The sequence below is a fragment of the Cydia strobilella genome, chromosome Z (assembly GCF_947568885.1).
Source record: "Cydia strobilella chromosome Z, ilCydStro3.1, whole genome shotgun sequence".
Classification (NCBI taxonomy): Eukaryota; Metazoa; Arthropoda; class Insecta; order Lepidoptera; family Tortricidae; genus Cydia; species Cydia strobilella.
In genome coordinates this window covers 20302382-20325433 of record NC_086068.1, presented here as the reverse complement: position 1 = coordinate 20325433, position 23052 = coordinate 20302382, and the positions used below count along the sequence as shown (strand labels likewise).

The following is a 23052-nucleotide window of genomic DNA, read 5'->3' as shown; positions in this document are numbered from 1 at the left end:
AGATTTCTTCCAGGGTACTTGTAAATAATTTCGGAGACAACGGGTCACCCTGCTTGACACCTCGCTGTATTTGGAACGATGGACCGGATGACTGTAGCTTAACGTCCGCTGTACTATTGTTGTATATGGATTGAATGAGATTTATATAGGTGGAATTAATACCTTGATTTTCGAGTGCAGTTACTATTATATATATTTCGAGTGCAGTTATATTAAATTAACAATAAACACATACATATATACAAGAAAGTAAATTACGTTGACTTCAATCAATCTTTGGGTATTATGGCTCCATCGATATTGTCGATGATTCCGCCAACGTCAAGGTTTAGGAAGGCACGTGCTTTATGAAGACAATTGGCCGGTGAATATACGTTGACTTGACGTTGACCGCGTAGACGTGAGTAAATATGCCAATGTCAAAACTGGTAGTTTACCGTTTACTCATACGTTTGATATTTAGTTTTTTAGGTGACACCTAGAGGCGCTGTACAATACTCCGATATAATTCTTGCTCTGTTTTTTAGTATACTTAGAAAGGGACAGCATCGTTTGCAGTGGAGTGAAGTTGGGCACATAATACGTAAACCGACGTAAATATGTGACGTACGGCGCGTTTATTCACTTAAAGTAAGTGAAATTTACTCTGCCAACTGATGGTAGAGGTACGGACTCGACTATTCACAACTATTTAAAACGAAATACGTCTTGTCGAAATAGTGCGCTTCAAGTGTACTAGAGGGCACTTTTACAGTTTCTGTTCCTCAAAGGAGGCCAGCGGTTAATACCAAACTAAAAACACTATCTTAAAAAAAAAAAACATGACGGGGTCACTGACCTGCCCCTGTAAAGTGAGGTAGTGTGCGTGAAGTGCGCTTGTGTGTGAAATGGGGTAAATTGACAGAATCTGAAAATTTACCCGCCTCTCCCGTCCGTGTTCCAATCTAACCTACTACGAAAAAAACTCCCTAACCTACTGAGAATCTGACCTCCTCAGAAAAAGACTAAATAAAAATTTGCTGAATATAGTGTGAGACAGACATTTATTTATTTATTTATTATTTTTGTTAAGCTACTTTTGACGCATAGTCTGATTCGTAATTTTTGATGCTGAGTGTAGGTACCTTAATCTTTATGGAATAAAAAATTTATTACATTCTCCAAATCAGAAACCTAATAGCGAATATTTGTTGGCATGACGAATAAATCCTAATCATATTGTGTCAAAGGAATTTCCGACGCTGTGCTCATAGCTTCCAACTTCCAACCCCTTAGCGAAGCATTCATTCTGAACCGTCGACGTGGAAACCGTACAAATGAAATTCATGACTGGCGCTGCAACGCCATCAAATCGCGCTTGATCGGATAGCGCTTATATCACACGATCGTTCATGAGTTTCACACAATGTTTTGTTATTTTTCAATAAATACAAGTACCTACTCATGCACTATTCAGAAGTACCACACATCTAAGAAGTTTTCTGTACATGTTTTGGTGTAGCTGCGTAAGGAATTTTGTATAATACTCGTAGATATATACATATATATATATATATTTCTAAGAACGTTAAAATAACTTTTTTGTTATCTTATACAATGCTTTTCTAAGAAGTTACTGAGCATTTGTAATAGATTCAAACTTTCAACCCCTTTTTAATCCTTTTAAGAGATGAATATTTAAAAACGCTTATATTAGTTTTCTTTTATTCTAATATATATGCCTTTATACAAAGATTGAAGTGCCGCACTCAAAAAAATGTTTGATCTCCATACAAATTTTCAACCCATATTTTACCACCTTGGAAGATGAATTTTCAAAAATGCAGAAATTAATTATCTTCTCTTTTCATTAAATATCTTAAAATAAAATTAGGACCTTATACAAACTTTCAACCCCTTTTTAACCCTGTTAGGGGATAAATTTTAAAAAACGTTAAAATAGCTTTTCCTGTATTCTAATAATATGTCCATATACAAAGTTTCAAGTCCCGCACTTGAATATTTTTTTGATCTCCATACAAGTTTTCAACCCCTTTTTCACCACCTTAGGGGATGAATTTTCAAAATCGCTGAAATTACCTTTCTTCTATTCTACTAATATGCCCTTATACAAAGATTCAAGTCCCGCACTCACAAAAATATTTGATCTCCATACAAACCCCTTTTTTACCACCTTGGGCGATGAATCTTTAAAAACGCTGAAATTGGTTTTCTTGTTTTTCAATAGAATACCTTTTTGCAAAGTTTTAAGTTCCTAGCTTAAACTTAAAATAGAACCCCAAGACAAACTTTCATCCCGTTTTGAACCCCCTTAGGGGTTGAATTTTCAAAAACGCCGAAATCATTTTTTTTGTAATCGGCTATTATGCCTTTCCAAGAAGTTTCTAAGCATTTGAATGGATTCAAACTATCAACCCCTTTATAACCCTGTTAGGGGATGAATTTAAAAAAAACGCAGAAATTACTTTTCCTATATTCTAATAATATGCCCATATACAATGATTTGCCGCACTTGAAAAAAATTTTGATCTCCATACAAACTTTTAACCCCTTTTTCACCACTTTAGGGGATGAATTTTCAAAAACACTGAAATTATTCTTCTTGTATTTTAATAATATATCTTTTCCCGAAATTTCAAATTCCTAGCTTAAAATAAAACTTGAACCCCATACAAACTTTCATCCCCTTTTTAACCCCCTTAGGGGTCGATTTTCTCAAAATCGCTTTTTATCTCTTATACATATTATAAATGTAACCTGGTGTGCAAATTTCCACTTTCTAGCTTTTGTGGTTTCGCCTCTGCGTTGATGAGTCAGTCAGTTAGGACACGTGCATTTATATATACACGGTACGTGTTACTTGAGCCACTGAAAACCTTAGACACCCCAACAGTTTTTTATTTATTTTGAACTCATCTTGAGTATTTATTCTTTAAACCGATAAATATTTAAAAAAATATTAGTTGTTTAGTTATATAACAATTCTAATCGACTGGTAATTCTACACAAGATGCTTCGTCGTTTTGCTAGTTACCATCGAAAACACTGTTAACAGACCATATGCATACCTTACTGCAACGAGATAAGGTTTACCAATGGCCAGTTAAGGGTGTTGCTCAAGGGAAGTAATTAAATGATCAGCCATTTTTAAAACTGATCTGCAAAAAAAAATTGCCATTAAATCATTTGGGCAGCATACAAATATGTTGCCGGCAATAAATAAAAATCGAGCTGCAACTCTTGTTCAGCAAATAATTCACAAACGGTCAACATTATAACCAATATCCATCTGCTTAATAAATAGTTGAGCTGCAAAATTATTATTTGGTCAGCAAGATTAAAAATTTGTTGGCAGTTTAATTGAGACGTATGCATATTAAACAAATGGTAATCTGATATAATACGATGGGTTGCGTTTGATTTGAAAAATCGGCAGGGTTGCAGGCGAAGCGGAATCGTGCGCGTGCATTTCATTCAATGATTATTAGCAGTCACATTGCGGTGTTCTAACGTATTTAATGGTGATATTTATCCGTTTTGGTACTTTGAGAGTATTATAGGTGTAAAATGGAATATATTAGCCACTCGAAAAGTGGGTTAGGTTAGGTTAGAACTGCGACTTTCACAAAAATAAACTGCTACTAGAAAAGCGGGTTAGGTTAGGTTAGAACTCCCCCGGCGGGTTGCTCACCTTGTCGTGGTGGAGGGGCTTAGTAACCGTGGCTTGGTCACCCACGCCACGGTGAAGCGAAGAGGCAACCAGGGCCGGCCTGTTTGGGTCGCGGGCTGGCCCGAGGAGGACGCTCCAAGTGGGCTGGTTTAGCCCGCTTGTGATGCGCCGAAGGTGGACCGTCGAGGAAGAGGAGTGTCGGTATTGCGGTAAGCGGGTAAGCCATTCTCTCTATCCTCGGCGGCCGAGGTGGGATCGCAGGGGAAGAGGAGTGATGGTATTTCGATGCGCCACTCTCCCTATCCCCTGCGAAAATGGCGGCGCCGTTCCGCTGTAGCGGCGTTGGTGGGGCTGCAGAGGAAGAGGAGTGTCGGTGTTACGATGTGCCGTTCTCCCTGTCCTCTGCAGCCGAGTTGTTGTTTTGCGGCAGAAGCATAAACCTGATCTGTCGCCGGGCGCCGGGGAAATTTCTGGCGCCCGTGGCTTCCTTGTGGCGGGCTCAGGGGGGTCCGCTACAATACAGAACGGAAGCCGAGGAGGAAGGCGCGTCGTACCATCTGGCGCGCCTAGCGTGAAGGGCCTTCGGGCATTCGAAAAGGAGCCGCTCGTGGGTACTCACCCACGAGCGGCTCCTTAACGTAAGCGTTCCCGTAACCCCACCAATAGGGCGACGAGGCGGCATATGGGGTTTTTTAGTGGGTACACCGTGGGCCTCATTAGCCTAGACGGGAGTTCCACATAACCACTCGGGACACCCCCCGCACCCGGGTGGTATGCGTAATGCATTTTTCCCTCCTAACAAAAAAAAAAAGGTTAGGTTAGAACTGCGACATTCACAGAAACAAACTGCTACTAGAAAAGTGGGTTAGGTTAGGTTAGAACTGCGACCTTTACAGAAACCAACTGCTACTAGAAAAGTGGGTTAGGTTAGGTTAGAACTGCGACCTTTACAGAAACCAACTGCTACTAGAAAAGTGGGTTAAGTTTGGTTAGAACTAATTTTTGCGGATCAGTTAAATTGTAATCCAAAATAAAATAATCCGCTTACCCACTGACTGCTTAACAAAATTTGATTAATGGTGGATCACTTACTGCCGATCAAATAATTAATTTGCCAACCAAATCAATTTAAAGCAGCTCATTATGACATAAATTGCGAACTGATTTTGAAATACTTGCTAACCTTAAGTTGCTGATCAAATACACATTTTGGCTGACCAAATATATATTTTTGTTCATCAAAATAGGAATATTTCGCAGATCGATTAAATAACACCCGTTGCTCAATGCTCATTGACAAAATAACGTGTCAAATGCTAGTTAGTGATATTGTTGCATTACAAACCTGTAGAATGGGCATGTAAAAATAATAAAAAATTTACCCCCATTAAAACGTAGCGCGATCGATTCTCCTATCGATTCTGAACAAACTGTTTTTAGGTTTTCAGTGGGTCATGAAACACCGTGTATAGATTATACAGTACATATATCCGTACAGATGTTAAATTTATAGTGAATTCATACTTACCTATCCATCCGCCTTCCTATTTGATAAAATGCATGAATAGTACATAAATTTAAATGAGACCATATAATTCATTCTAGTTAAAAGATTAAATAAATATTGTCATCTGTTTTAAACAGCCTATCATTCAATTTATTTCGATCGTCTGATCTGGAGGCCGCTCGGGTGAATGAGAGCTCTTCAAGAAAATAGAACCATATTCTCAAGAGCTGAATGCAATTAGCAAACGCCCCTGAAATAATCGATTAGTATTATTGTTCTATCAATATTTTAATATCTTCTTACGCTTGATAATAGTTTATTTCACTACCCAAGCTCGTGAAGGCTCTTTGTACTTGAAAAACTAATAAAAAAGTTACATTTTATCGTCATGTGTGCAAAGTAATCAGATAAAAATTTTGAGTTGTTTGCTCATGTTTTACTTTTAAGTCATGATTTCAATTTGAATGATAAATAATAAGAATTCCCTGCCTCTGGCTTGCCTTAGCTGGCCGGCCAGAGTGGGGTCGTTAGAGCTTTATGAATGCCAGATTTTTTTTTCCATATGAGTTTAAAACATTTAAAACGAATTACATAATAATATATGATTAAATTAAATTAGATTAAGACATACACAAACACAAAAACACAAAAATCTTTGTCACCCCGACCCCGATTTAACAGGCTTGTGGTAGGCCCTCCAGCGCTCGTGCAGCGGACTGGCGTCCCACTCTCTGACCGCTGACAGCAGCGTGTTGGAGGAGACGTAGATCGCCTTTCTGGCGGTGGCGCTCCTCGCGCGCAGCAGCGCGGCCCAGCCCGGCGCGCGCCCCTCTGCGAACATGGCGCTCGCGCTGCACCAGGGCGGCAAGCGAAACAACGCCCGCCACGCGTTGTTATACTGCACGCGCAAGTCACTGATCGCCGCACAGGTGTAGTCGGCCCATAGCTCCACTGTGTAGACGCTTGTACAGAAACTGAGGAATAGCTGCCTTTTTACGTCGTTGCTACATTTGGCGAATCTTCTAGCCAGCATATTCGCCCGTACCGCAATAGCTCGCCTTTGTCTTTCTATGTCATCCTGATCTTTTAAGGTAGAAAGCAGAATATGGCCATTTTTGACCTTGTGCACTTGACGCAATTGAACCCCATCGAGCAGCAGTGGTGGTATGTGTACGGGCATATGTGCCGCCTCTATAAGCATAAATTCCGACTTGTCAGGATTGTACGTCATATCGTGCTCGGTGGCGTACCTCTCGCATTCTGCGAGTAACTCACGCATTGCTCCCACAGATGGCGCTAGTAGGACCATATCGTCCGCATACGCTATGTGGTTGGCCATTGTGCCATTGATGGAGCATCTGACCCCGGTCCTTGTCAGTGCGTGCAAAAGCCCGTCCATGTAGACGCTGAAGAGCGCCGGGGACATAGTTCCACCTTGCCTTACGCCACATTTAAGTCCGCTAGCTGTGGATAGAGTAGATTTCCATCTTACGACGTTCTTCTGCTGGGAATACCACTTCTCCAGTACCTTAACAATTGGTGTGGGCGTTTTCCGTTCACGTAGTTTATTCCACAGCAGTTGGTGGTCAACCCTGTCGAAGGCTTTGCTGAGATCGAGGAAGCAGGCGTATACAGGCGTTTTTATAGATTTATAGTAGCCTACTAGATAGTAGGCTACTATAAATCTAAATCTAAATCTAAATCTTAAGCAGATGCTTAAAGGCATATATAGCCGAGGTTGTTAAGACGTCACTCTTAAAACCAAACTGGTTGTCGGCACTGTATAAGTATAGAGCAGCAAGCTGATGCAGCACCCTTTCCAGCAGTCTGGCTATTATATTTGCCAGAGCTATCGGACGGTAATTACTGTCACTTGCGATATTTTTCCTCCTATTTTTACAGATAGGTACAATAACGGTATCTGTCAAGTCCTGCGGCAAGTGACCGGTTCTAATTATTGCAGTAAACAGCATGGCCAACATATGAGACATTGCGGGGCCTCCGTATCTGATGTGTTCAACTGTAAGTCCATCTAACCCGGGAGACTTGCCGCGCGTCATTTGTTTGAGTGCTTTCCTGATGTCGTCTGACGTGATCGTAAATAATACAAGGCCCCCGTCGACTTTCTCTTGAGCCTGGTGCGTTATTGCAGGTTTTTGTTGGGTGAATAGCTTGCTAAAAGCTTCTGCTATGTCGCCGTCGTCCGTCCTTCCATCCATATGCGAGGGGAAGCTAGATGTGGGTTTTAAAATTTTATTTACGCTTTGCCAGAAGTTACAAAAATGTTTATGCTTCATTTCACTCGCAATATTATCCATAACTATTTGCTCATGTTTATTTTGGCAATCGTAACGCAGATTTAAATTGCGCCCGGCATTGTTTACGTCGCTCGGCCGCTTCCCCCGTACCAGCCGGGCTAGCACATGATTGGCGCGAGAGTATCTCGCCGCGACATAGACTACCCATCCCCCTTTAATTCATACAGTTAGTAGAAGACGGGTAGTCTATCTCGCGGCGAGATACTGTCGCATCAATCATGTGCTCGGCCTACTGGACAACCGGCTCGGTACCATAGACATCGTGCGTATCTAGACGCGGCATATTTTTCTGCTACGTATTTATTCCAACCTGGAATTGACGCGTTTTTCTTCTTGCGCGTATTCTTACGTTTGTACGACGCTACTCGAGATCCATTTTGAATTATTGACACTATCTTGTTATAGCAATAATCAGTATTGGTCGGTATTTCCATGTCAATTTTTTGAGCTATTAACTGACAAATATCGTTTCCGACCGTACTTGCGTATTTTTCAATTTGCGCTGCTGTACATGATTTCCAGTTTCAATTAGATGGTTTAATATTGTGCCCATTGCTACTTGAGGTCAACGAGTCCAACTTCAACTCGACGTATATAGGTCGATGGTCTGTCCAGTCGACCATTAGGTCTATGTACAATGCAGTTATCGCTTCGAACACACTTTCAGTCGCCAGGCAGTGGTCGAGCCAGCTCGTAGTGTTATGCGCGTCACTGACGTATGATTATGTGTTTCGCGGTAGCAGAAGTTTATCAGCGTATTTAAAGTTATATTCTGAACAAAACATCTCCAATTCGTGTCCAAAACGGTACGCAGGGTCCGCGTTAAAATCTCCCAACACTAGGCAGTCGGTCGTAGATAGATCGGTCTTCAATTATGGAGTGTATTTTGCCTAATAACTCGCAGTATTCCGTGAAATTATCAACACTCGCCGTAGGCATATAGACCGTGATAAGAAGCAAAGTGGTGGAGTCGGAGGTACTTATTTCTATGGCGCAGAGTCTCGGCGAGTCACAGTCTATTGACATTACTTTTAGTTTGTTGTTATATAGTATGCCGACTCCGCCGTACGGTCTATCGCGTAGTATTCCAATCGAACTGTCCACCGCTGACGTACCCACACTATTGTATTCGCTGTGAATAGTGTTTAAGTAATGAATATCCGTACTAAGCAACCACGTCTCCTGCAAAAGTACGACATCGTTATTGGTGCACAGATCGTAAATAAATTTTGTAGATCGCCGTACGGATCTACAATTAATTGAGGCTATTTTTAACTTCGTAATTATTTTAATTTGTGCTTGTGAATACTCTTTTGAGTGTCGCGTTCTGGGATGTTCTGACCTACTAATTGTCCCGATAGGAATGGGAAATTTAAAATGAGTAGGCAGAAGAACGTTCAATAAAATTATTTATTACCTCAACTAGCTCAGATGGTCAAAAACGGGTAAAATGTCGTGGTTCGCGCTAATACTTGTCAAGATCGGATTATTGTAGAGTATTTGAGTATGATTGTAGTATCTACCAATGATAACACCTTTGGGCCATATATCTGATTTTAAAACGCTGTCAAGCTTGTCCCACGGGACTATTACCTTAAATTCATTGTAGGTAACTTTTTCATTGGCAGGTAATTTTTCGACTCTTAAGACGGACATGCCGATTTGTGTGAGGTAATCCGCCAGTAGCTGGGTGGTAACCGAGGATTCTAGGTTCGCGACATAAACACTCGCTGTGCGGGTGGCTGCTCTAATCAGATTGCTGACGACGTTAGTTGCTGATCCGACGATGTTTTTGTTTCGAGACCGCTTTTTTCGATTAGATACTATTTTAAAGCCCTCGAGCATTAGTTCACCGCTTTCACTAGACTTATGCAGTATTTCAGGGTTACAGGTAGTCGCAACTTTACCCGTATTATCCCCGTTAGTTTTATGTCGCCGCCGTTTGTTATTGGGTTTTGTAGCATTGACCGGCGATTTTTTACACGTATCTAAATGCTTTGTTTGTGTTTGAGATTGAGTTATACACTGTGCCGAGCCCTCTGTCGGTCTCTCATCATTCTTTAGGTGTTGCATAGTGTTAATGGTGTTAACTAACTCCGGGGGCTGTGTTTGTGTTTTTGATAAGTTACAATACAATAGTCCTTGTTAACAGGGGACGCTAATTCTTCTCTGTTTTCTGCTCCAGGGGTGATGCACAAGACGCGATTTGGCACAGTGGCTGTCTACCTAGTGCTTTCCAAAGCAGCGCATATCTCTCGACACTCCTGAGTCCTGAGCAGCTCACACCGGTGTTGTCTTTGAGCCATCCCAGATGTAGCTTTTTGTGGGGGCTTATCTTGTGAGAGCGCATATATACCGTTTTATTAGGCAGGCGTCCGGTTTTTAATCCCATACCTCAGTATTTAGTCCATCGCGTTCACCCAATAACCTAGTTTATTTTAGATTCCATCAACTCTCAATAGTCGTTACACCCTGGCGGGTGCTGCCTCTGCGTGCATCCTATGACCCGGGCAAAGGCAGCATCCGCTCGGTGTACCCCGTACATTTCATTAAAGTATCAAAAGGATCTCTACGTGTTGTCTTCGGCTCCGCGCACGCCTCCCAAAGGTCCGGAACACAATTGTTTCGTGGTGGGAAAGACATAATAATAATAATAATGCCTGCTTCGACCGGTTGATGGGTGTCTATTGTTGCGCCCGTGAACGGGTTCCAGCAGGCGTTCTATATGACATTAAAGCTCTCCAAGGGGGCCTCTATGTGTTGGATCTATATCCCCACGCATGCCTATCAGAAGGCCCATTAAATCCAAGGAGATACAAATAATCATAATTTACTTTTATATCCATACTAGCTTTTTCCCGCGACTTCGTCTGCGTGGTCTTAGTAACCGCAGCTAAAGTAAGAATAGCGCCTGGAAAAATTCTCATTAGTAATCTAAATTTAAGCATATTATACACACAAATTAGCAGGCACTTCGTTAATTATCTCAATTCCACCCCGCTTTTTACTTTCTTAAGGGATGATTTTCGGGATAAAAACTATCCTATGTCCTTCTCAGGGACTCAACCTATCTCTATGCCAAATTTCATCTAAATCGGTTCAGCGGTTTAAGCGTGAAGAGGGAACACACAGACAGAAAGACAGACAGACAGACAGACTTTCGCATTTATAATATTATAGTATAGTATTATAGTAAGTATAATAGTATATAGTATATATAGTATATGGAAGTATGGATGGATGGTATAGTATGGATTATAAAATAACCTAAATCGGTTTCAGCGGTTATTAATTCCCCATACAAAATTCCACCCCCCTTAGGGGCTAAAAATTTCAAGTTTTTAAAATTTTCTGTTGTTTGTGTACTAAGACTATCTTACATACCAAATTTCAGCTTCCTGGGATTTCAGGAAGTACCCTAAAGTTTGATGGTCATCAGTGAGCAGTGAGTGATGAGTGACGAAATCGGGGTTTTTTAAAATATGAATAAAATATAAAGTATAAGAGCTATATCATTGATTTTTTTTATGCTTAATAAGTCCACTAATGACATCATATTTCGAGAATTTTGTTTATCCGGTATAATCCAAACCCAAGTTATGAGGGTTCAAAAAAACGACGAAGCGCTTCGAGAAAAGGTTGCGCTTCGATTTGCTCTACCGTGCCCCCAGATAAAGAAATTAATAACAGCTCAAAATTTGCTTTAAATTACTTTGCCAACTTTACTTTGCAACTTTCTAATCAATTTGTGAAGAATAAAGAGAGCCTTTACGAGCTGAATGTCATGATGTGCTGGTAAAAAAATATTGGGAGTTTTATCTTTGGCTGTGTTAAAAATACCAGTAGTTTACGAGGAGGCCAAAATTATGTGAACATGCGCTCTAATGCCTAGAAACTAGGCCCTAGATAATAGAGGCGTGGTCAGATACGAGTATTTGATAGTTTTTGGCCTCTCTGATGTTCCTATCTTTATTTGGAAATGATAGCGGTCACTGAATATTTTATGAAGTCAGAAATGGAATTCAATCGACCAGCGCAGCAACAGGCTCCGTAATAGCTTTTTATTTTTCTCACGTGCCAGTTCCCTCGGGCTTTATTTGATTTGCTTTTTCTTTATAGACCGCGAGCCAGGCGAAAATTTCGTCAGTCATCGCCTCCCGGGCGAAAACTCGTATAGTGGTTAACGGCTATGTATGATGAACCTTCGTGAACGTCAGCTGCCGCTCCGTTGGTGGGTTGAGGAATGTCAGCCACCGAAACGCGTAACACAGTCTTTCCACCGCGATACAACAGGCTGACGATTTGTTTTATTAACAATAGCATCTAAACTATCATCTGACAAAGTATCAAACGGGAGGCGATGACGCCGATGACTGAAAAGATTTTTTTACATGTTCATGTGACCAGCTGACGGTCTTTCCACAGCGATACAATCGGCTGACGATTTTGTTTATTCACAATAGCATCTAAACTCTGACAAAATATTAAGCGGGAGGCGTTGACTAAATTTTTTTATATAATTTATTTGCTGCCATTCCTCAACCCACCAACGGAGCAGCCGCTGACGTTCACGAGGGTTCATCAAACATAGCCGTTAACCAATATACGAGTTTTCGCCCGGGAGGTGATTGGTCATGGATTTTTTTTCCTGGCCCGCGGTCTATTAACTTCGCTATGTCTTTATTCATAAAAGTCAGAGAGAGAAAATACATTTTTCAGTCAAATTACCGTTTTATTACTTTTTGTCTCAACAGAATCGGAATCAGGATATTTATTAGTAAAAGCAATGTAATTTTACATGTTAGGTATACAAATATATTATAACTAGGTATGTCACATTTATAAGTTTGAATAATTTTAACAGACAATTAGTTAATTATTAAGTTCAGATTTAGTCTAAAATATTTGCTCAGCTGTGGCCGGTTTAATGTTGACTTAAGTAAATATTACAATATGAGTGAGTGAGCCAATGAGATCTTGTAAAAGTACTTATTCGTCGATTGTGATCGTCCATTACACAGCGACATTTTTAGTTTTAAGTTCTAGACGGGGAGACGGATGAACGGTTCTAAACTCCTCCGTTTATCTATGCAGGACAGAAAAACATACACTCATACATTAACTTATATAATTTCATTACTTGCTGTAAAATGGGATTGAAAGTACTACGGCCTGAGGCTTCATTAAATAGCGCTATTCCCCATGAGTGCAAGTTGTTTTCGGGCAGGTATTCAGCGGCGCCGCTACCTGCTTCTACGCGTTCATCGGCTTCGACATCATCGCGACCACGGGTGAGGAGGCCAACAACCCGAAGCGCTCCATCCCGCTCGCCATCGTGCTCAGTCTCGGCATCATCCTCGTCGCCTACGTCAGCAGCTCCATGATGCTCACTTTAATAGGTGACTTCATTTATTACCTTACTATTTTAGCTACTAGAAATTCTTAATATCTTAATTTATATTTAAACGCATATGCATTTGGGGTAGGTACACTTACAGCTATCTACCTCCGCTTCTCGCCTCTTTACCGAAGGCAAACATGTACACTAACTACGATGTCGCAGTCACAGTAGTTATTTGAATAGGGCCTATAATTACATTTCAATATTAAATTGAGAATATTGATTTCTTGTCTAATAGATATTTATTAAACTGCTGAAAGCGTCCACAATGTCTCAACGTTGACGTTAAAGCTGCACCAGAACCATCTTCATAGGTGTGTCCCTGTTCAGAGTGAACAGTCTGTTCTATTCTAAATAAGTCTCGAGTTATTGACTTCGGTCGAGTTGTCTACCAAATACGGTTTGGTTATAAATAACACGATCGACAAGCACCTACGTATCTTACTTACTTATGTCGGTCTATCGTAGAGTAGGCGTAAGTTATCATTCAATTTAATTAATATCCCCTTAGGGTAATCACGAACGCTGGGTAATCGCGACCGCAGCTGTTTCACTATATATTAGAAAGAGATACCTAATATGACGTCACTACTGCCAAGCGACTAGTGGAGCGTTACGAGTGCACACAATATTCAAGCTAAAACTAATTCAAAATATTTGCATACTTTAAATTGAAATTTTATTTAAATTAAATTTAAACACTGTAACAACACATTAACATTGTAAATTGTAAAGTAATAATAGTTCTAACACGACATTTATTTAATGAATAGAATCAGGCGTTACTTTGTGGAAATCCATATTAATTAATACCTAAACTACTAATTATTTATGCAAATAAATGTCGTTAATACCTAAATATTGCATACTAATCGGCGAAAAGATAACGTGCTAGTCAATCAGTGCTAACCCGTTATACTTACTTGCGTATTTTTACATGCAATTAATGTTCCCGCCCTCCCACCGCAAAAATAAATACGCAAATAAATATAACAAACTACCACCAAACGAACAATACTCAAGTATTGTGGTGGTTCACAGCCAGCTAGCCAAATTTAAGAAAATCGTATAATTTGGGGGTACCAAATTTCCTTTTCACAGCAGTTAGATAATTGGCAATCATGGTTTTGCGATGGTCCTGGGTTCGAATCCCGGTAAGGGCATTTATTTGTGTGATGAGCACAGATATTTGTTCCTGAGTCTTGGGTGTTTTCTCTATGTATTTAAGTATTTATATATTATATATATCATTGTCTGAGTACCCATAACACAAGCCTCCTTGGGCTTACCGTGGGACTTAGTCAATCTGTGTAAGAATGTCCTATAATATTTATTTATTTATTTATTTATTTATGGTTTTTTAATATCATAATAAACCTATCTAGCTGCTGTGAAAAGGAAATTTGGTACCTACCCCCAAATTATACCGATATCTTGGCTAGCCCATGGACTACTTGGCTAACGCCGTGATTTTAGCCAGGCAGTATGTCGTTTTTAAAATTTAAGTTTAATCTTGACTAATCTATCTTATATGATCTCAGTTTTAGGCTAGTCTGGGTCAATTGTGAACGATCTTAAATTGTGCCATTAGGTGTCCGTGATTGCCCGACCAGTGTCGTCCTACTAGAGGTTTTGTTTTTGTTATAAAAGTTGATTAAATAAGGAGAAATGAATACTGTTGGTTGTAGTAAAGTACGATAATTTACCTTTCAGAAGAAGCTATTACAGTTAACCTACAAATACTATCTTTTAATTTATTTCAAAACTCCCTTAGGTGTTCGTAATTACCCCGCCTTCCCCTAATTCATTAAATCGGCTATTTTTCTGTAATTAATGCTGGGGTTTGGCTGGTTATATCTATATATCTATGTACTTTAGCTTACTTTGTCCGGTACTAGCGTTAGGCTCCAATAACATCTATACTTAATAATTTTGAAACAATATTTCTTTTATCTACATACATACCATTTCTTTGAATTGTTATTATATGTTTAAGATATATTATATTATATTTTAGTTCTATAAAAATATTGTTAAAGCCTAACTTACAGAATAAATTGGATAGGTAATACTACTTAGGTACTTACTTAAAAGAATATTGGTTTCATATGTAAGCCCGACCAGATATGATCACTGTCAAGTTGGCGCTGTTATTCTCATGTATGGTGACAGTTCAGTTTAGTATGAAACATATAGTTTCAATGAAATTCCGCAGTATGGCGCGTGATCATATATTACTGGTCAGGCTTTACATATATACCTTTAAATATATATACATATATGTATATACACGGTGTTAAGCCACTGAAAACCTGAGACACCCCAACACTTTTTATTTATTTTGAACTCATCTTGAGTATTTATTCTTTAATCCGATAAATATTGAAAAAAATATTAGTTGTTTAGATTTCTTAACAATTCTATTCGACTGTTAATTCTACACTAGATGCTTCGTCGTTTTAGTGACATGAAACAATTGCTAGTTACCATCGTAAACGCTGTTAACAGACCATTTGCATACCTTACTGCAACGAGATAACTTTACTGGCCATTGTAACCCACCAATGGCCAGTTAAGGGTGTTGCTCATTGACAAAGAACGTGTCAAATGCTAGTTATTGATATTGTTGCATTAGAAACCTGTAGAATGGGCGTGTAAAAATAATAAAAATTATAAAAAAAATACCCCCATTAAAACATAGCGCAATCGATTCTCCTATCGTTACTGAACAAACTGTTTTTAGGTTTTCAGTGAGTCATGAAACACCGTGTATATGTATACGTACGATCTATACAATAGTGTTTGATGGTAGTGACAAGCATTTTTCGCAGTGCCATACGACGAGGTGGACACGGACAGCGCGCTGGTGCAGATGTTCGCGCACGTGCGCGCGCCCACGTGCAAGTACATCGTGGCCGTCGGCGCGCTGGCCGGCCTCACCGTCTCCATGTTCGGCTCCATGTTCCCCATGCCGCGCGTCGTCTACGCCATGGCCCACGACGGACTCATCTTCAAGTAACTATCTTATCTTATCTTATTTTATCTTAACGCCTCGCTGTCCTCGCTGACATCGATCAAGCTCCCCCTGATTCATCGATGCGATATCGTTACGCTCTTATACAGATTTTTAACCTACCTACCTATTTATTTCCGCCTGCCCGGTGCATACCACTCAAGACGCGAGGGCTAATTGAATTATTGGAGATCGGCATAGATCTCTACGACGCTTAGATTTATTAGTAGGTATTAGGAAGTCCTAAAGACTTACTTACAATAGATACGAGTATAGCTGAGTAAATTTATAACTATTATCAACTTTGCCCAAGTACAGTAATAAATATAACAAAGAAATAAAAAAATACAATACAAAGTTCTATTCCGAGAGCCAAACCATTATGAAATATGATCAAAGTTAAATTTAATTTGCATATCCTCCTCGCATATCTAATACTTGCCTCGAATTGAATAACAGATAAAGATATACACGATGTACTCTACTTCAAGCGTTCGTATGAGACATAGTTTATTTACTGTACCCACGATTAAGCTTAAGTAGAATAGTTCGCAAAACAACTTATCTTCCCTGTACAACTCATAATTCTTTTGTAATACTACGTCTGTTTTTGATAATAATTTTTAAGAAAAAAAAAAACCGACTTCAATGGGGGATGCCGCTGAAAGTTCACTTATTGTTGATGGTGCACTCTTAGATTCCAGACAATGAAATGAAAAAGACAGTATCTTTTGCCTAATTATGTAGAAAAGGAGGTAAAACCACACACTTTTCCAGTAGCATTTCGTTTTTGTAAGGGTCACAGTTCTAACCTAACCTAACCTACTTTTCTGATAGCATTTCGTTTCTGTAAGGGTCACAGCTCTAATCTAACCTACTTTTCTGATAGCAGTTCTGTTCTGTGAGAATCGCAGTTCAAAAATAACCCACTTTTCTAGTAGCATTTCCGGGTCCAGGTCTGGGTCCGGATCCGAGTCCGGGTCCGTGTCCGGCTGTCCGGGTTCAAGTTTGGGTCAGAGTTCGGTCCGGGACCGGGTAAGTTGGGGTCCATGTCCAGACCCGGGTCCGGGTCCTAGTCCGGGTCCAAGTTTGGGTCGGGGTCCATAAGGAAGAGAACAAATCGCCAAACGTGACATATCTGTCATTGAAGAGTTCCATTCTGATCATCATCAGCAGTTCCACTTCATCAAATGTCACTTTTTTAAATGTAAATGCTGGATTTGTTGATGAAAATACAAAAATCGCTATATGTATGCCTTTCATATTTGAGGAGTTCCCTCGATTCCTCATGGATCTCATCATCAGAACTCGAGCTTGACAATAATGTTTCTTGAAAACCTAACTTGCTTAACAAACATAACGAAGAGGACAAATCGCCAAACGTGAACTATGCGTCACTGAAGAGTTCCATTCTGATCATCATCAGCAGTTCCACTTTATCAAATGTCACTTTTTTAAATGTAAGTGCTTAATTTGTTGATGAAAATACTAAAATCACTATATGTATGCCTTTAACATTTGAGGAGTTCCCTCGATTCCTCATGGATCCCATCATCAGAACTGCTTTTTGACAAAAACGGAACCAATCTGTATGTATATACTTACAATCAAAAAAAGAATTTTCAAAATCGGTCCAGAAATGACGGAGTTATGGATTAAAAAACATAAAAAAAGAACACAACCGAATTGAGAACCTCCTCCTTTAAAATCTTGGAGTCGGTTAATAAGTACCTATATAAAACTTAAACAAACGTAGGTTTTAGTGGTATGAAATGATTCTGAAAGAAAATATAAATTTACCTACTCTTAACCACAACTGTTTCTAAAATGCCAATACAAAATAACTTTTGAAGAAAACTATGTTGTGTTTTATTTGAAATAGTTTTTGGGACCTATTTCTATTTTCAAAATACTCGTAATACGTAAATAGATAAGTTAAAATCTCTCCTGACCTGACGTTACAATCCTTGCAACTCTCTCATTCAGTTCCATGTGGAACTGTTGATTCTGCTTAGTAACGCCAACGCCGCATATGACCACAACCACCACAAGTGTAGCGAGTGGTTGAAAAAGTGGAATTTTTAGCGTTGCGATGGTTTTAAGGCACGAGAGGTGAACAGACTTTTTTACCCTGGTGAAACACAAACGAGACGTTTTCACCACACCAACGAGAGGCATATACTAGCTGTACAACATTATATGAATTAGTAGTAGTAAAATAATAAATGCTTTTAAAAATTTATCCATTCTACCAGTTAACATGAGGTTGAGGAAACAACTCGAAATTTGTACTAGTCTAGAGGACTGATTGTGATTGCCCACGGATTAATTCGTGTGATTTACACGCTATTTATTATAAATTTGCACTAGTCTAGAGGAGTGATTGTGATTGACCACGGATTAATTCGTGTGATTTACAAACTATTTATTATAAATTTGCACTAGTCTAGAGGAGTGATTGTGATTGACCACGGATGAATTCCTATGATTTACGCACTATTTATTATAAATTTGCACTAGTCTAGAGGACTGATTGTGATTGACCACGGATTAATTCGTGTGATTTACACACTATTTATTATAAATAGAGCGTTTCCAACTCAGAAATTCCGAGTAATACTTTTTATTCAGACTATATGTAAGTATTCACTATTCAGAGTACCTTTTATCTTTAAGTATTTGTGATTAAAAAAAATACCTATTTTATTATTATTAAATATAAATTTAAAAAGTATTTTGTATTTTTGCATTTGAAATATAGTTGGTTAAGCAAATCTTGTCAGTAGAAAAAGGCAGCAAATTTAAAAAATGTAGGCGTGAAGGGATATCGTCCCATAGAAAATTTGATTTTCGCGCCTTTTTCTACTGTGAAGATTTGCTTGACCAACTATAGTATATCAAGGAAATATTTATTGTTTGTATTGTATTGTACTTTTTATAGTTGGTCAAACCAAATTGTCAGTAAACAAGAACAAACAAATTATACTAATCCTTTTCTTTTGGGTGCAAGTACTAGTGTAAGACAAAGATAGTATGATTCTCTCTGTCTATGTTTGAAATGAGACAGTCCTTTGACAAAATATAGCTGGTCAAGCAAATCTTGTCAGTAGGATAAGGCGCGAAATTCAACTTTTCTATGGGACGATATCCCTTCGCGCCTACATTTTTTAAATTTGCCGCCTTTTTGTACTGACAAGATTTGCTTGACCAGCTATATAGTAGAATAGAAATTAAATAAAATGGAACTAAAAAAAAACATACTAAATTGTTGCCATGTTTACGCAAATTACATCAAAAATGTGACAGTTACGTAGAAAGTGGCGCCCTCATTTAATTTCTACTACTTTATGTTGCAGGCACTATACGTCGTAACTATGGTCGTAACCATAGACATAGTATATACAAGTAATTATAGACGCGCCACCGAGCGACCGGGGGTAAAAGAAAGAATATTCATATAAAATTTGGGCAGCATAGGATTTTTTCTCTTTCACTCTTATACATTTCGGTATTTCGCCATCGCCTCCTACCTATGATGCCACCGGGTCGGTGATAAGGACAAAGCATGGCACTATTTTCTCTTTCCTCTTATAGGAATCGCAATAAGACTATCTTTCTCTATCAAAGAGTGTCAGACCCTTGGTCGTAACCCATCGTAACCACTTGTGACAGTTGTGATTGTGACATCGCGTCTAGACATGGGGAAAAGCGTTACATTTTGATATCAGTGACTGACGATCCCGTTCCAAAAAAGTCACGGTGAAAAGTCATCGTGACTTTGTCACGCCTGTTACCCGTGTCACTGTGATATTTGTAACGAACGTTTTTTTTTTGTCCCGAACACTCCGGCTGAGCCCGATTAGAGCCGAGTTACAGCTACAGTATGGATAGTCACAGCGTCAGTAGCGTCACGCTCCGCGTTTGTCGTGGTTTGAGTAACAGAGACTGCGCTGGGAACAGTAGGAACGTATGTGATTTTGTAACGTCGTTCTTTTGTGAAAAGTCACAGTGACACCTTTTGACGGCGAGTCACGGTGACTTTGTCATCGTAACGTTATTTATCCCCCATGTAAAAAAAACAATGTAGTGATACATTTGCTTGCTGAATTATTTTAAATGGAAAAATAAAAGTTTATAAAGCCAATGAGTGTGTTCATTAAAGCCTAAACTAACTACCCTTGATTATGTGGTCATATCAAAAATAGTAAAAATATTACGCTGTATGACTCTACCTTGTAGAGATTTACCTACATACTTAGTAGTCAGGTCACTATCACCATCTCTCGCTTTTTTAAATCAAAGTAGGCACAATACAATATAAAATACAACGTTTTTTCAGATTTGCCAATTGCCAAATGCCATTTACGCTTCCTTACACTGTAAATATTTATTTCTTGCGCTTAAGTAATTCTATCTGAATCGAGTAAATATTCTGGAATGGAATAAATCTGGAAATAACTAAATAGTACTACCTAGCCGAAAAAGGTTCTAAAAGTTATTGATGGCGGTTTTTGTTAAATGGCCTAGTATTATCTTACTAGAAAATTATTACCGTACGTAATTAATTTCTACATGCGCCTATGTGCATGTATAAAACATCGAGTTTAATAAAAATAACACGCTTCAAAAGATACTAATCGGAAGCACTCAGTTTGTTTGAGTCTGGATTGCCAGAAGGAAAAGCTTCGAGTAAAATATAGAAATAGGGGCCCTGACGGGCGTTCCCTATTGTTATTCAGCCTTTTACAAGGAATTTCAGTAAACAAGTTTAGTAAACAATCTCTTTCTGTAAAGCTAAAGCCTGTATAAATTAAAGTAATAACCAGTTAATATATTTAAGATTGGATATTGTTTATAACGGTGAAATAATAATTTTTATACTTAGCCCCTTGATCTCCACGGCTCCCGATTAAGAGAAATACCTACCTACGCTTAAACAGGCGTCAGCTTCAAACAAAGGCTAAGGAGCTCGTAGTTTTGATGTACGTTGTATGGTTGTACAGGAAGCTGGCCAACATCTCGGAGGCGACGGGCACGCCGGCACTGGCCACGGTGTGCGGCGGCGCGGCAGCCGCACTCGTCGCGCTGCTCACGCAGCTAGAGGTCCTCGTGGAGATGATGAGCATCGGTGAGTGTGTGTACAGCAGCAGGCTTTACGGCTTGGCCACGATTTAGCACGGTGGCGATTGCCATTAAAGATCATTCATAGCAGTGAGTCGCTGCTATCTGACCATCTCCATTTCGGATTTTACTTCCATATTTACATATGTTTTCTCGTCTCTCCCCGCTGCGGCAGCCTGTGACCACGTTATGGCTAAACCGCTACGCTTATTATCATGCCTTACCTGATAGTCTGCTCATTCATTTTTGCGTTATATTTCTTATTTAGTGCGATTTTTATAGGGTTCCCATTATTACTACTAGTCACTATTTTCATTATAGCGTTGACCTCGACCAGTTTTGCCTGCATTTTTCTTCTTCTGCCACTTTTTCTGGGTCAGTTAAGTTGGACACCCTAATTTTCTTTCAAATATCCCAACTCGTGACTATCCCCCTTTCTCTCTTGCTCAATTGACTGACAGTGACGTTAAGAAGAACGTAATAGCCATCTCGTCTAATACCGTTGGTGTCGATAATCTGAGCCGAAACATGATCTTTCCTCTCATTGACCTCATAGTAGATATGAGCGCCGCGCCGGCGCGCCGCCGCCGCCGACGAGGTTTCCACGCCGCCGCCGCCGATGCGGCGTCATCGGCGTGGCATCGGCGTGACCTTGTTAGATACTACTACTTTCAGAATCGCAAATTAGATATTTTGTGGAGTCGAGGACGTTAACAGCGCCACTCCAATTAACTTATGCAAATTAAAAAAGTGTTTCCGTCCGTATAATTTAAAAAAATCAATGATTGTTTTAAGATAATAATTGTTAGGCACTGCGTTCCCCCTGCTTCAAGTATTAAGGCAACGTGATGTAGCCAATGATATGGGAGCACCTACAGAGTAATATTCTCAGAGCGACTAACAAAGTACTAGGAAGAACATCAGGGGATCAGGGGGGAAGAGAATACCTACAGAAACGTGATGGTGGACTCAGCCAGTGCAAACTGCTCTAGAAGAAAAGAAAATAGCTTTTAAGAAATGGCAAGTCACTAAAACGGATGAAGATAGGGAAGAATATAAAAATCTCATAAAAGCAGCGAGGAAAGTAGTCGCTTAAGAAGGTCTAAAGCCCTGAAAGGTATTTATGAGAGCTTGGAGAGTAAAGAGGCCCAGAAAAACATATATGAACTTGGAAGGAGACGTAATCAGGCAACTAAAGACATCACAAAAACGAAACTGCTAAAGGGCTCGAGTGGACAGATACTGTAAAGCGATCGGGATATTATACAGCGTAGGTACGAGTACTACGACACACTTCTGAACACTAAAAGTCCCACCTTATGTCTTCCGACACCGCAACCGAATAAAGTAATGATAGCGCCTTTATCACCATCGGAAGTCAATAAATATTTAAACAAGAAGGCTAACAAAAAAGCTCTAGGACCAGATGGCATTCCAATTGAGGCGTGTAAGTGTTAAGGAGATAAAGGCGTCGTGTTACTGGCAAATCTGTTCAACTTTATCATGCTGGAGTCCCTACACATGCCGAATACGTGGAGGCTTAGCACCATTGTACCTCTTTATACAGGCAAAGGCAATCGTTATGAATGCAACAACCATAGAGGCATAAAGTTGATGTGTCATACCCTCATACCATGAAGTTGTACGAGCGAGTGATCGATAGTCGATTACGGATGGAAAGCACGCTCTCTTTCAACCAATACGGCTTTGTGCCAGGCATGACGACCATTGACCCAATGTTTGCTCTCAATACCATCGCTGAAGAATACCGGGATAAGAAAAAACCGCTGTATATGGCCTCGTGAGACAATATGGCGGTGTCTTCGTACTAAGAACATCCCCGAGGCATACATACGTCGGTCTCAGTCATAGAGTAACTTATACTAGAGCGGTACTGTCATAGTAAATTTTGTAACCCCAGTAAATTCACTGCCATCTGTCAACACACTTTAAAACTAAAAATGAAGATTTATAAAAATACGATAAAATGTATTTAAATATGGATAAATGATTTTTTTTTAT

The 23052-nt window shown here is 39.5% G+C and overlaps 1 protein-coding gene across 1 annotated transcript in view; it reads left to right on the top strand.

The window, feature by feature from the left end:
• The window catches only part of LOC134755141 (probable cationic amino acid transporter), a 107871-nt gene extending 85036 nt beyond the window's left edge, over positions 1–22835 (top strand). Inside the window, exons 8-11 of the mRNA XM_063691618.1 lie at positions 12723–12894; positions 15728–15911; positions 20913–21037; positions 22747–22835. Coding sequence (XP_063547688.1) covers positions 12723–12894; positions 15728–15911; positions 20913–21037; positions 22747–22835 — 570 coding nt within the window. The remainder of the gene's footprint in view (positions 1–12722; positions 12895–15727; positions 15912–20912; positions 21038–22746) is intronic.
• The last annotated feature ends 217 nt before the right edge of the window (positions 22836–23052 follow it).